At 40.7% G+C, this 15,017-nt stretch overlaps 1 protein-coding gene across 1 annotated transcript; it reads left to right on the forward strand.

Annotated features, from left to right (window-relative positions):
• The first annotated feature begins 14,815 nt into the window (after nt 1-14,815).
• On the forward strand, nt 14,816-14,974 carry LOC129145339 (uncharacterized). The gene has a single exon (XM_054692567.1). The coding sequence runs from the start codon at nt 14,816-14,818 to the stop codon at nt 14,972-14,974; it is 159 nt and encodes a 52-aa protein (XP_054548542.1).
• Nucleotides 14,975-15,017: the final 43 nt, after the last annotated feature.

A 15,017-nucleotide genomic window follows, 5' to 3' on the forward strand; every position in this document is an offset into this window, starting at 1 on the left:
AGCTGCAAGGAATTCTCTTCATTATATATGAAGAGAACTCCATTCAGCAACTGCTAAGTGCTAAGGACACAAGGAGAAAGAGACAGACAAGATGTGCATGGTGCTTAGGAGCTAAGGCTCACAGAAGTAACATAGGGCACACATCAAGTTTGAATCAACCTGATTCCAAAACTCGTGCTGCCTCCAAAAAATAGTGATAGTCACAAAATACTGCTATGTGTCAATCCTTTATGGTTTTGCTCATTTTTATTATTTTTTAAAGATTTATTTATTTATGCATGTAAGAACTGGGGCACGGGCCAGAAGTGCGGGGGGGTGAGATGATTCACCAGAGACAGAGTGCGGAACAGAACAGGCAGACCAACCGAAATACACTCGCAGCGGGCGAGACAGGAGAGGCCTGCTGTGCCATGTGGGTCACCTCCCTGGCTGGGGATTGAACTCATGATGCAGTGGCTGAGAACAGCTTCATAGTACTGTGTCTTAACCCCTTGTGCCACCAGGGAGGCCCCAGTTGTGCTCATTTTTAAACCTTCAAGTCAAACCCAGGTGTTGTGGCCTTATCCCCATTTTACAAGTGAAGCAATGGGACTCTGAGCAATTACTAACTTACTCATGATCATAGAGCTAATAGCTAAGATGGCCACGATCTGGAGGCCACTTGGCCTAACTCACGCTGCTTCCACTTGGCCCTGCTGCCCACGAGGCAGAGGATACAGAGGTCTGCAGTCCCACAGGAGCTTGCAGGTCAGCAGGAGAGAAGTAAAACACAATTATTTACAGTACAAAGCAGAAGAGAATAAGACCACAAGGAGAGTATAAATACATACTTTGGTGTTGAGGAGGGATTAGTTTAATAATTATTATTGGTATTACACTTGGTAGTGTACAATAATTAGGTAACATTTAACAGAATTTTCCTCAAATAGTACTTAAAACAGGATAAAGGAAAGCGTTCAATTTGATAAATCCACAGGGTATCCTCTTTTAAGTATGAAATGACCTATTATTCTGAATGAAACATAACAAATAGAATGTAGTATTATTTCACTTAATTATTTCCCTTAAATACCTTCATTACACAAATGTATTGAGGAATGACTGGGTGTAGCACTGCAAGAAACATTCCAATTTCAGAGATCTTCAGTTGTTTAAAAAAGTGTCTATTAGGATCAATTAAGCATACTTAAAAATATTATTATCTCTTTGCCTCTAGTCAAGGTATTTTCAGGCGAATTGAATGAAATACACTGCTGAGGGGAGCAGTGGGCAAAAGAGGAGAGGTCTGCTGTGCCATGTGGGTCAGCTTCCTGGCCAGGGAGGGCTGTCATGGTGGTAGCAGCTTAGATTTAACCCATAGGCCACCAGGTAGGCCCTATTTTCACCTGTGGTGTGCTATGTGCAGTGGTACAGTCTATATATTACACAATGTACCCAGCTGGGGGGGTGAGGAGGAACTGAGATCCAGACTGCATTCCCCACTGCAAGCATTGCTCCCCATAGTGGGACTACCTCCCTCCTACGAGGAAGGGCATCTTAGTGTCTTTTTAAATATTGTGGAAGTTAGAAAAGATTCTCTATGGTGAGCAATAATCCTTAGTCCCACAGCAAGAACGACAGTGGAGTTGCCAAGGGGTGAAGTGTACTGAATAGGACCACATGTTTTGTATGTCTACTACATACTTGCAAACACTATTGATTAAATTGTAAATTAAACGTATGATTAACTCAATAATTGATAACTAATATTGTAAAATCTGTTAATGAAAATTTTTTTGATTCTATATTATTACAAAATGACATATTGAGGTAAAATTAAATAAATTCAACTCTTAGCTACATATTTTCTCATATGATTTCAGGATTTCCACATGCCATTTAAATCCCATTTTGGACCTCAGAGTTTCATATTGTACAGGATAATTTAAAAAGAATTTAACACAACAAATATGACCATCTGGGCAAAATTTAATACTTTTCCCTGTAGCTAGACCCTTAAAAGCTTCCTTGCAGTTTGGTACATATAGGAGTCTGTATGACCTGGGTACTGAATAGTCCATTTTAAAATTGTTCAGTTCTTTTTGAATCACCCTGTATCATTTAACAACTTCCTCTGAAAGGTTTGAAATGCCAACTTGGCACTCCTAGTTTGGGGTGCTATTATGCTATGAATATGAAATTTTTATGGCTCATTTGCAAGGTGCTTTGGTAGGTTAGATTATGGTGAACAGAGTATATATATAAATCCTTTATTGGATGACAATTTTACCTGATATTTCAACACATCATGTTGACATGACCTCCTTAGTACCACACTACCATGAGATCACAGCCACCATATAGCCTCCCACAGATCCAGTGTCTTTCAAATTTCAGAGTTGTCATAGTGACATGAAATTATGAGAAATCGTATCACAGGAAGTGAAGTTTCCCAGGACAATGAGTCATTATAAAAGCAGAGAAAACCTCTAAATGGTTTCCTCATTAGACCAGCCAGTGTGTGACTGTAGAACATGAAATTGACAACGTGGTTATCATCACTAACCAGCGGCCGTCTTCCACTTCACTGACTATGTCATGAAGATGTCATGTTCAGTGTTTATTTTTTTGACCTAATGTCATTTTTAAGAAATATTTCACTGGAGAGTTTGCTGAAAGGAGACTGGCTTGGGATTTTTACCCTGAGACAGATGAAACTTGATGCAGATGACAGGGGTGAGGATATTCTAATGCACTAGTTGAAAGTGCCACATGGTCTGACTGCATCTATATACATGAACTTCATCAGTCAATGCAAATTAGAGTTGACTTTAACAGTAACATATTTATCTGGTTAATTTAATAATAGCTCTTTCTAAAGTTTTCATTGGCTTCTTAATATAAACATTCTTGTCAATGTATCATTCACTTTAAATTGTTTAATTTTATTCTTATCAATATTTTTCTCCTTTGAAGGTATCAGTGGTGATTGACTAAAGTAGACCCTATTTCCTTAAAATTTTTCCTTAGCAAAAAATGGGAATATTTGTTCAAAGAAGAATGAATGCAAGCAATGCAGTATGAGATCACCAGGGCAGTTGGGATGAAAGTGACTGCTGGGAGGTTGGTCTGGTAGGGATACTAACTAGCAACAATTCAGAGAGTGACAGTTACCCTTGCATTCCTTACACAGAGATGATCTAACATATTTGTTGACATTTTACTCATTTAATAAATATTGTCTGAGTGCCTCATCTGCGGCAACCACGGAGTTGGGTAGTTGGGATCAAAAATGAGTAACACAGAGCTTGTGTGTATTGTTTTATGGCTGAGTGCTTCATAGTAGAGGCAAAGGATAGTGTGGGAGAGGTATCAGTTCTAGCAACAGAGCGGCCATGAAACCTGGCAATGTAGATTTATCATTTCATTCTATATTGCAATATAATACCAAGGAAACTTTTATTATGCATTTACCTGTGTTTCTAGGCTGGGTGGCCAACCTATATAAAGGTTAGGAAAAACTTGAAAGGAAAAGATATTTGATTTTAGCCCTGAATATCAGAGAAGTTCAGGAAGTTTGGGGAAAGAGCTTTAAAATATATCTTTGGTTCAAGGAAATATCTGTTTGTGATATTGCTTAGTTGTGGGGTAGAAGATGAAGTGGGGTAGAAGAGTAGGAGCCGGAATTCAGAGGTTTTGTTAACCATGCTAAAGAATTTGGATTTTATACTAAAGGCAAAAAAGGTAATGTCAGGCAGTAACATGGTCATTCCATTCAAAAAAGTGTTTTTGGAGTATCTACTGCTTTTCAGGCCAGTGCTAGGTGCTGAGGCACAAAAATGAATTAGACGCAAAGAACTAAATGTCTAGTAAAACAAACAAAAAACCAAGTTAGTACAATGGAAGTCATAGATTTTCTGTCATGATAATGTTATTATTACATTTACTTGGTATGTACCATATGCTAGGTATATGCTAAATGCTAACATGAATGGTTTTATTTAATTCTCCCAATAACCCTAAGAAGCTTGATTAATGTTGTTTATAGAAGAGGAAACTGAAGCACAGAGATTAGGTAACTTGCCCCTGGTAAGCAGTGCAGCTGGGTTCAAATCTTAACGATCTGACTCTAGAAAATTCACTTCTTACCCATAAGGACTATGCTACTTTCCCATAATGAAAATCTCTCTAGAGGACCAGAGGTCACTCTTGGTGAGGACGGTTCCTTCTTTAGGAGCAGAAGTAGAGTTTGGAAAGTCATCATGGAGAATGTGATAGGATTTGCCTAAAGAAAGACCACTCTGACAGCTTGGAGCTGGGCAAGATTAGAAATGGAATGAATGAGGAGGTTAAGTAATAGTTGGTAACAGCAATGAGAATGAGAGAAGAGAGTCCAGAGATATTTTAGATATGAGATGGTTTAGCATGCTGAATGAGTTAGGTTTCTGACTTGGTGGATAGTAGAACCATTAATCATAATTCATCAGGGCCTCTCTGGTGGCACAGGGGTTAAACACAGCAGTGTGAAGCTATCTGCAGCCAGCCAGGGAGCTACCCAAGTGGCACAGCAGACCTCTCCTGTCTCGCCCGCTGCTCCCGTCAGCAGTGTATTTCAGTCATTCGGCCTGTTCTGTTCCCTACTCTGTCTCTGGTGAATCTTCTCCCCCTGCACCTCTGGCCTATACCCCAGTTCTTGTATGCATAAATAAATGCATCTTTAAAAGCAATAAAATTCATCAAACACATGAGAAAAATGTAGGAGCAGGATGGGGTAGAGAAGATAATTTGTTAAGTTGGTAGGACGTAAATGTCAATGAAAGTTAGTGATTGTTATATAAGGGCTGGAGAGTTTAGGGGAAATATCAAAGCTAGAGATAACATTGAATATTATCTTTTTTTTTAAGATTTATTTTTATTTATTTATTTATACAAGCACTGGGCACAGACAGAAGCGTGGGAGGGTGAGAGAATTCACCAGAGCCAGAGAGGGGAACAGAACAGGCAGAATGACGAAATACACTACTGAGGGGAGCAGCGAGCAGCAGGAGATGTCTGCACGCCACGTGGGACCCTCCTTCAGTGGCCAGGGAGCAGCCGGGGATCGAACCAGCGCTGCAGAGGCTGCGGGCAGCTTTGCAACCCAGCGCTCAACTGCTGCGCCACCAGGGAGGCCCTGAATATTATCTTTGATGATTTGAAAATTAATTCATTAGTTAACTGATTGTCTCTAAGAGTCAGATTATAACTATTGATTTCATCCCAAAAATTGGGTCATATATAACAAATGGATAATACCGTAAGAAAGCAAATAGTGAAGCTAGCAAAATTATTACTTCATTTTAAAGAAAACATGTAGGCAGGTATTCTAACTTACAGAGCAGTGAAAATGGTATGCTGTATATACTTTTTTGGGGAAAATACTTGGATAATGGTGGATTAAGATAGAAGAGGTAGAATTTAAAACAAGAATAGGGAAAGAACATTTCTAAACATTGCATTAAGCACAAGAGCCCAAAAGTATAAATGTTGTCGGGTTAACTTCCTATTTTGAGAGTTCCTTGATCAGCCTGGCGTTTCTAAAATTACATTCAAAGAAACAGAACTAGGAGACAAAGACAAATTTGTTTCAATGGATGCATGAATGGAAATAATTTGAGACTAGGAAATAACTCCTTCACAAAAAAGACTAGGCTATGTAAATCAAGCCAACAAATAAACAACCTACAAAGAACTAGCAATGCTGACCTATATATTTAGATTCAAATTAACCCTATTACCATGTGAGAGTACATTGTATTCCCTTTTATTCTTTGAAATGCAGAGAAGGCACCATTGCTCATCCTTTGGGGCAGTGCTGGTTCAGAAGAAAAACTACCATTCATGAATCATCAATTTTAGTATAATGAAAGTTAGTCACCTGGGATAGAAAAATTTATTTCCTCTCCTTAAAAGATGTTTCGGTGAAGAAAATTCTAATGCCATTAAGAATAAGAACAACAAATGACCCTATTAAGACCATTAAGGGAAATAAAGACTCTTAATTAAATATGCCAAAGATGGAGAAAGAGCAGGAGACTGGAAGAAAAGCCCATAAAACACTCATGAATAATACAAGTGGGAGTGGAGGAAAGGAAATTCTCCAAATAGTTTTCACAGGGTGTCCTTGGACAGAATTCTCTGGAGGCGGCATGAAGTGGGCAGTGGCACTATGTTGGTACATTCTATGTACAAAACAGCAGATGACAGGAATGAGGATTTAAAAGACATTTTCTTTCATGGAATATATGGGACTTTTAAAGCTTGTAGGGGAGAAGAGGGGAGATTATTTCCATTCAGTTCCTTCCGAACACATCCAAGAATGTTAGAAATTGCCAAATGCTACCGTCATTTTAAAGGGATCATTAGCTATAATAGTATTGTTTGGGAAACTTGAAGCTTCCCAAAAGGAGAAATTGTCACAGAAATCTTCAGTTACAATTGGCTTAAATATTAAGGGCCTTTATTATCTCATGAGTGATCCAGAGGTGATAGAGGTGCCAATTGGTAATTCAGTGGCTCAAAATCTGACCCAGGTTCTTTCATCCCTCTTTTGCCATTTTGGTTGTTGGCGATGTGTTTTCTTTATTAGTCCTGATGGTCACATCCAGAGAAAGAGAAAGACTATCTCTTCATTTGTATTTCTCTTGGAAAAGAAAAATTTTCTTCAAAATTCCTCAATTCTTACATCTTGTTGGGTAGAACTGTGTGGTGTGTCCACACAGTTCTAAACCCAATATTGCTAAGAGTGTTACAGGGCCACCCCAAGGTGAAATGGGTTGGCCTGACTGTGGGTCTTCACCTGTGTGCTCAAAAGGGACTTATGAGACTCAACCACAGGTACAAACAAACAAACAAAAAAGGTAATAAAGGATTTATTTACAAAAAGGGGAAATGAAGAAATGAATAATTCAGGGAGAAAGAGAGATAAATTGGTGAATGTGTCCTACCAGTTCTGCTGAACCCCAATAGCATGCTGAAAGCCAGTGAAAAACCAATGCCCCCCCCTGCCCCGCCCCGCCCCACAAACCTATATGTCTGGTTATATACCAAGCCTGGCTGCATAACTCCACCCTCAGTTCCCAGCAATCCTCCCTTCGGTGGTGATGACATTATGGGATGTAGTCCTTGTGTAACAGGGTGGTTCCCAGGAAAGGGGGATGTTCCAGGTTTCCTGCCCCACCCAAAAGGTGGGTGGAGCTGAGCAGAGAGAGAAGAAGCTGGAGAGAAGACACTTGGTGTATTGGATCGCTTTCGTCTGGGGTAGGGGTGGAGTCCATAGACCTATTTGTGGAGTTTGTTCAGGACATCTTTTCCCCCAACAAGAGGAATTAGTCATGGGGTCAGCCATCATCAAATCTTGGGGCTGAGTGTAAGTCCCATCTTTCCTGATGCACATGGTCAAAGAAGGTTTGAAGTTAGGCCAAATTGGGGCTCTGTGAATGAAGAAGGGGGATCAGTTGTATTTGGGGTAGGCAATCAATGGTATCTGTTACCAATTAATTGTAAGAGTCTTTCTTGAATGGAAATATTTACTAAATGTATCTTAGTGGTAAAATATTCAGTCTTTTGGCAATGTATTCAGTGGCCAATTTTCTGTCTTATTTTTAATAAGATGATTAAAATAAATTCTAGAGCTATTTAATGGAAATATTTCAATGTGATAAAGCTAGTATGGTCAGTTCCATTTGGCTTAGTTTTTTAAAGTATCTTTTCAGAATTCTTTTGGCTGGTTTGGTTCACAATAAATATTGCTGCTGATGAATGAAATTTGGCAGCTCACTCATCCTTCATAATTTAGAAAAATGTTAACATGCTTCCAGAGTGGTAGAGAATCTGTTCCTACTTCCTACTGCTTTTCATCTGAGAGTAAAAGATAGGCTTTGCAAGTCCCATTTGCAGCTGCTTGGATAGCTTCCAAGGTCTCCAGGAGATAATAGACTCAAGAAAACAGGCAAGTCCCAAAAAGAATGATCCAGTTATTCTGGTTTGTAAAAAATAGTAACTGACTAGTCCTAATTTAGGCAGAAAGAAAGGATTTCTTCAAAAAAAGTTCAAGGAAGTTCAGTTGAAGCCCCTCAGTTGCTGGGCAGTTCCAGCTCTCGTCTTTGCTTCTCTCTACACTTCTGTTTTATTCTTTTCTCTCTACAAACTAGCTTTCTTGTTTCTTCGTGTCTGGGGTGGGCAGATGATAACCACTTTGTATTCCTTGATTTATCTTCTCTGCTCAAAGTCCTGCCTCTGGATGTCTCCTGGTTCTAATTCTTAATTCCCAGAAGAGAAATCTCACTTGTAAGTGAGAAGACTGATTCAGATTAAGTGTCTTACATAAGGTCAACCATCTGGTAAGTGGTCAAGATGGCATACTGATTCATTTAGATCTGTATAGATCTAAAATCTGGTGGCCTTCTAACAAAGTAAGTGACTGCCTATGAGATTTTTAGGAGACATGTTGATACCTTGTCAACTTGGTCTAGCTTGTCCTTGTAGGTAAGCGACTTTGGAGCTTGGTACAGTTCTTCTTCTTACCCTCTCTATCAATTTTTAGTCAAAAGATTTTTCCTTGTTGATTGATGTTTAAAATCCCATCATTAGGAGAGTCATTACTTTCTTTGGCTTTAAAACAAGGAGTACCTCATCACTATAGAGTACCTGAGAGGGTGAAAAACTCTTTACATAATGACCTCATTTTATTTTGATAAACAGTTCAGTGATATAATAGGGCAGGAATTATTTACTCCAATTCATAGATAAGAAAATAGAGGTTCAAGGGGCAAAGTAACTTATTCTAGAAGAGAGGTGTCTCTGGGGAGTCTATTATAGACTCTGGGGAGGACCATGGACTAACTCTCTGCGATCTTGTGGATTAGTCACTTAGGTGTAGGTGAAGAAGCTTCTAGGTCATGTACTTTCCAGAGGCCGGGTGTCCAAGAAAATCACCTCTAAATGGGCTGAGGACAGGACAGTCCCAGGTCACTTGGTGCTGAGCTTTTTTATTAGACTGAGACTTCATTAGGCCAGATATGGTGTTCCTATTCCACTTCTTTATTTACAGGTTCTAGCACAGTATTTGGTGCATAGCAGATACTGATGAGTGTTTGTTGAAAGACTATGAGACTTCTAAAAATGTTAACTATCATTGGGCTGAAAGACAGATTGCCCCAGGATGTGCCTAAGTGCCATGCTGATAATTTTTAATAGAAATAAGTTCAGAGGTAGAAGGTCCAAGAATGATATTTTTCCTAATTATCTGTCTCCCTAAAAACAAAAAATAAATCTGTGTTGGTGAGAGACGGCTTTAGCTCCCTGGACTACTTTGCAAGATTGGCTTTTATGCATATGTAGATTAATTCAGCAAAATTCCTTTTTCTTAAAATTGCAGAGTCCTTTGTTCTGTCCTTTCCACCCAATTTTCACTACCCCTTTCCAAAAGACTATGTAATCCCATTGGAATGACCAGAAACCAGATTCACACTTTATAGGCCCCCATGGGCATGTAATTAAAGGTTACTAGATTTAGTAGCCTATGGTCCTAGAAAGTAAAGGAAGATTAGCTTCCTCCCTAACATTATCCAATATTGGAATAACCTGCCCTGAAAAGGTGTATGATTCCTAGCAGTGGCAGTTTAAGAAGAAAGGATGCACAAATATCTGCTTGCTAATACTAATGGCTAACATTTATTGAGTGTTTACTCTGTGCTAGACACTGGGCTAAGTACCCTACATGTAACATTCCATGTATTCCTCACTCAGGCTACAGGCAATAGGTTCAATTATCATCCTCTTTGAAATCAAGGCACAAAGAGATAAAACAACCTGATCAATAATACATTGCAAGTAATGTGGTCAGGCTGTGAACCGTGGGAGAGATCTGGAAGAAGATGGACAAACAAAACACATTTTAAGGAGGAAAAGGCTCTAACTAAACATATTGCTGTGTCCTTAAAGATAATACAAAACAAACAGGGATCTCAAATTTAGCATGCTGTATTCCCACAATTCCTGGCAATAAAACAAAGCTTGCAAACATGTTAAGAAAGCCAAGTAATGTAAACATAACAAGTGATAATCTTGTAAAAAATTATTTGATTGAATATCATTGCTGTTCAATAACACAATTCCGCTATAGCTTTTATAAGTATCAGAAATATCCAAATATGCCAGACTGTCAGTCAACACCACTAGGTCAAGGGGCACTAAATAAAGTGGGGACAGGGCAAGATTTTGCCCAGATGGACCTCTCCTGGCAGGACTGTATACATAACCTGTGACTCCTAGGAACAAGCAATCAGGTTTCCGTGTGGCCAAGGCCAGCTGGGACAATCCTGGAATCAGATGGGCGTACGTTTTAATCACAGAGTCACTGTTTACTAATGGTATGACCTTGGGGAAATTGCAAACCCTGCTGAGCCCATTTTTTCATGCACAGAATGGTAAGACTAATCTCTTCATAGAGTTGTTGTAAGTAATAGAGGAAATATGGGAAAAGAAGTTACAATTAAGTGTTCTTTTCATACAAGAGCACAGGAGGACACCTTGGGAGGTAATAGATATGTTTTGGCATTGACTGCAGTGATGGTTTCATGGGTGTAAACATCACCACACTTAACAAGCTGTGTGTATTAAATGAGTACAGCTTTTTGTATGTCAAACCTCAATGAAGTGTTCATTTAAAAAAATAAGATATAATAACTTAGAACAGTGCCAGTGAAAAAATGGATTTTTGATCATAGTTATTCTCATCCCGTTCCCTACCTTGGTTTCTCTGCCTTAGCAAAACTACTCAAGTAGAGGAAATTCACTCCCTCTCTGAATTAAACAATTATAGTCTACGAGGGCCAGTATGTGCAAATGTCTGGGTTGTTCACTGATGAAGGGAGAAAGGGCTGATCCCCAGTCCATTGCCACTCATGAAGCTGGGTGCTCTGGCCCCTGTTTCTGATTGTACACCCTGGCACCTGAATCAGAGAAGATAAACTTGGACTCTGCCCACTTTGTGTCTCATGGGGAAATGGATAAGTAAACAAGATAACAACAGACGTAATTAATGCTAATTTCAAAGGAAGGTACAATAGAAATACAGAAGAGAGATTTAAATCAAATGAGGAGGAGGGTTTCAGGATTTATGACTTACAGGATGAGGGAAAGAGTGTGGAGAAAAATATTCTAGGCAAAGGAGTGACATTCTATTTTCAATTCATTTATTCATCCAGTAAACATTATTTTCTACTAAGTATTGAAGATACTTAGGAACCAGCAGTGAGTAAAATAGGCAAGCTCTCCTTTCTCATAATTCTAATGCTCTAGTAGGGTAGAGAGATTATAATAATTGAAGTAGAAAATTTTTAGGCAGTGATATGTGCTTTAGGAGAATAACAGGAAGGGTAGCAGTGGTGGGTAGGATGAGGGGGCTACATCAGAACAGTGAGTGGGGAAGCCCTCTTCACAGGAGTCATTTATTTATTTATTTATTTTTAAATTTTTTTTTAATAGAGGCATGCTTTATTTATTTGTTTGTTTGTTTATACAAGCACTGGGTACAGTCAGAAGCACGGGAGGGTGAGAGAATTCACCAGAGCCAGAGCAGGGAGCAGAGCAGGCAGAAGGACCGAAGTACATTGCTGAGGGGAGCAGCGGGCGGCAGAAGAGGTCTGCGCGCCATGTGGGACCCTCCTCCGGTGGCCGGGGAGCAGCCGGGGATCGAACCAGCGCCGCAGAGGCCGCGGGCAGCTTCGCAACCCAGCGCTCAACCGCTGCGCCACTGGGGAGGCTCCACCGGAGTCATTTAAAGCTGAAATCTGAATGGCAATTGTGGGAAGCTCGTATCAGGCAGAGAGAGGAAGTGTTATGAAAGTCTGAATGGCGGATTGAACTTCACATTTTGAGTTGGCAAAGAACAGTGTACATTAAGTGTAGGGATGAAAAGAGGTGCAGGAGATGAAATGGTCTGGTACAGGAAAGAAATCTGTATTAGGCTTGAGCATGGTAAGCTTGGAGACCTGCTAGGAGTTCCATATGGCAGAAGTATAGGGATTGTGTTGTTAGGGGATGAAAGCTGAATTGGAAGAGAGGCAGGAAACCAGATTATGACAAGTCTGAGATGGAGCATCTGGGAGACATTTACTTGTGTTTAATATTATGTAAAGAATCCCAAGGAAGCCATGACTGAAGTCATTCAAGGAAAACCTTTCATGTTTATGTCATCAAGGAAGGATTGGTTACCAGTTCTTATTTGTTACTTGTCCTTGATACACAGACTACACCGGTGGTTAGAACCATTACAACTTTTTGCAGGTGTGCCCACAAACTCAGCCTAATGTAAAATTTATTTTGGCGACATTATTTTGGCGACATTATTATTTTGGCAATGATATTCTGACTCTTACCTCTTACTCATAGTGAGATGTAGCTTCCTCCTGTAAAGCAACCTACTCCGTTTACCATTCCAGCAAACATATATTACCATCATACTAAGTATACTCATACATCATACTAAGTATACCATTATACTACTAAGTAGACTTATATATGCCCTGTAGGACAGAAATGATGAAAACCAGATTCTTGTGGAACTGACAATTTTATGAGATGACAGATGTATTCACAAATAAACGTGAAACAATTTATACACGATGTGGTAGGCCAAGGCTGGGCCTACCCAAGAAATGCCCCTCAGTGCTCTTGAATGGATGCAAGTAGGAGGAATGTACTCCAAATGCAGGCAAAGCATGCATGAGTTTCAAGGCCTAGAGCTAGGACATAAAGTCTGGGTGATATTGTTATGGAGTAGCAAAATTATTGTCTTATATATAGTATGCTGTTTTTAGATAATAAAGAGGCTGGGGTTATAAAAGCTATAGTATTATTCTCCCCTGATCTATGGTCATCTCAGTGTGGGTCAAGGCTACTGACTTCAGGTGTGTAATCATCTGAAGAAATGATGCAAGGGAATCAGTGGGAGCTGTGTCCACCAACCTGCATCTTTTTTCTGGTTTGCTTGCTCTGTGTAATTAACTTGCTGCTTCAGTAAAAGCAACCCTGAAATACTGCCCTTTGAACAGGCTGTGTGGCTTGTGGGGACAGAGTAAGTCCACAAGAACATTACAAAAACTGTTGAGAATTTTGAGAACAATTCTAGTTGGAGGCTTCATGAAGGAGGTGGCACAAGAACTAGATTTTGAAAGATGAATAAAATTCAGGATGAAGGGGATTGTAAGAACGCAGAAGAATGTGAATGATAAAATGGAGGCAGGTGACCAGAGCTGGGTGGTGGAAATGAACAGTAGTACACTGTGGCTGAAGAATGGGGTGTGGAATGGTGATGCAGTGAAAGATGAGGCTAGATAGTGAGTCTAAGATATTTATTATTGATAATATATTTATAGTGGGAACCATGGTTTTGAGCATAGAAGCATCTCAATTAGTTAAAAAGGGGATACATAAATAAATCTGGCAGCATTAGCATACATGAAACACTGATGAATACTGGGAAATCCATTAAAATGCCCAGGTATGACATGAAGCTGTGTTTGATTGGAAAAATACACACTGATTTATGTGTTTTATTGCACAGTTGTTTTGAGAAGCACCATAAAAGAGAGGTGAACCGTTTATGAATATGAGATTTTGTATTTTGACATGTGGGAAGATAATACTGTCAACACAGACAGGAGGAGGGAAAAACAGTATTTGTTCTAGAGATGTTGGATTGAGTTTCATGTGGGACCTTCAGGAGGAAATGTGCTACCGGCAGCTGAAAATAAGAGATGGACCTCAGGAGGAGCGGAGAGTGAATCACCTCCACAGGGATGAATCAGTGACTTTGGTCTGTCATAAGCATAGTACACGAACCTAATAACTGGTCATAAATGCATCACAAATGTAATAATCAGCAAGACAAGGAGACCTAGGAGCACCTTGGAAAATAACATACACTGTGATGATTACTATTTATAGCTCATGTTTGTTTTTACCTGCTGTTAAATTCTCAGAAATCAACCCTTATCCCAGGCTGACCTCCTAACTGGCAGCCCGAATTGTTAAAGGACACTTTCTTGTTTAGAGACCTGTGACACTGAATAGCCAGATATTTTCGAGAAAAGGTGAAATACATAAACTGTAGAACTCAGTAGATTCAAGTACACCTTTTTTTCCGGCAGGGGTGGGTGAGATTGAGGGCGGTGGGGGGAGACACACAGCCTTGAACTACAGCTGAATTATAGATATCGATGGTCGCTAAACTATTGATCATTCAGCAACTAAAACCATGTAAATGTTCCCAAGGCTGGATACGGCTGTGCCCGGGCTGGAGACCCGCAGAGAAGCAGGAGAAAGGTTAAGGAACCCGAACCACTGGAGAAAGAGGAGCAAAGTTGATTGCGTAGCTCCCCGCGGGAAGCTGGCTGTCGTCATCGGGAACACCGGCTGCATTGCTCATCACCCGTGACTTTAGTCAATTCCAAGGCGGCGCCGCCCGAAAGCAGGAGAGGGGTCACGAGGCGCGAAGCGAGGCGTCGAACAGCCCGTTAGGCGCCGCGGGCCAACAAGCCCCTCAAGCATACATTTCCCAGAGTTCAGTGCGGCAGCGTAGACACGCTCCCTGGGCGCTCTACGTGCGGCTCGGGATTGGTAGACAGCATCCATGGGCGGCCGGAAGTAGGACTCTGGCAGGGAGGCCTACAGGGATTGGCTAGTGAGCATTCGTGTCCCGCCCACTTATGGTGACGACAGCCGGCGGTCTTGCTACTTAAGGCGTCGTGGCCTCACCCGCCCCGCCTTGGCTCCCGCGCTAGAGAGAAACATGTATCGTTTCCGATCACAGCTCTTCACGGGGATTTTTGCTGCCGCCACCGCCCACTCTTACCCCCGCCGCTTCTCGCCTCTGTTGCTAGCCGAAGACTCGCCTCTTAGCCACCCGCCGCACAGACGCACGAGTAAAAAGTGCAGCTCCATCGGCTGATCCTCGCTAAGCTCCGAGTTTAGGCGGCACCGGGCGTCCCACG

This window comes from Talpa occidentalis, unplaced genomic scaffold (genome assembly GCF_014898055.3).
Source record: "Talpa occidentalis isolate TD23 unplaced genomic scaffold, MPIMG_talOcc4v2.1, whole genome shotgun sequence".
NCBI lineage: Eukaryota > Metazoa > Chordata > Mammalia > Eulipotyphla > Talpidae > Talpa > Talpa occidentalis.

Excerpts from the sequence above, each read along its gene's own strand:
- LOC129145339 (XM_054692567.1), top strand. The coding sequence starts at position 14,816 with ATGTATCGTTTCCGATCACAGCTCTTCACGGGGATTTTTGCTGCCGCC.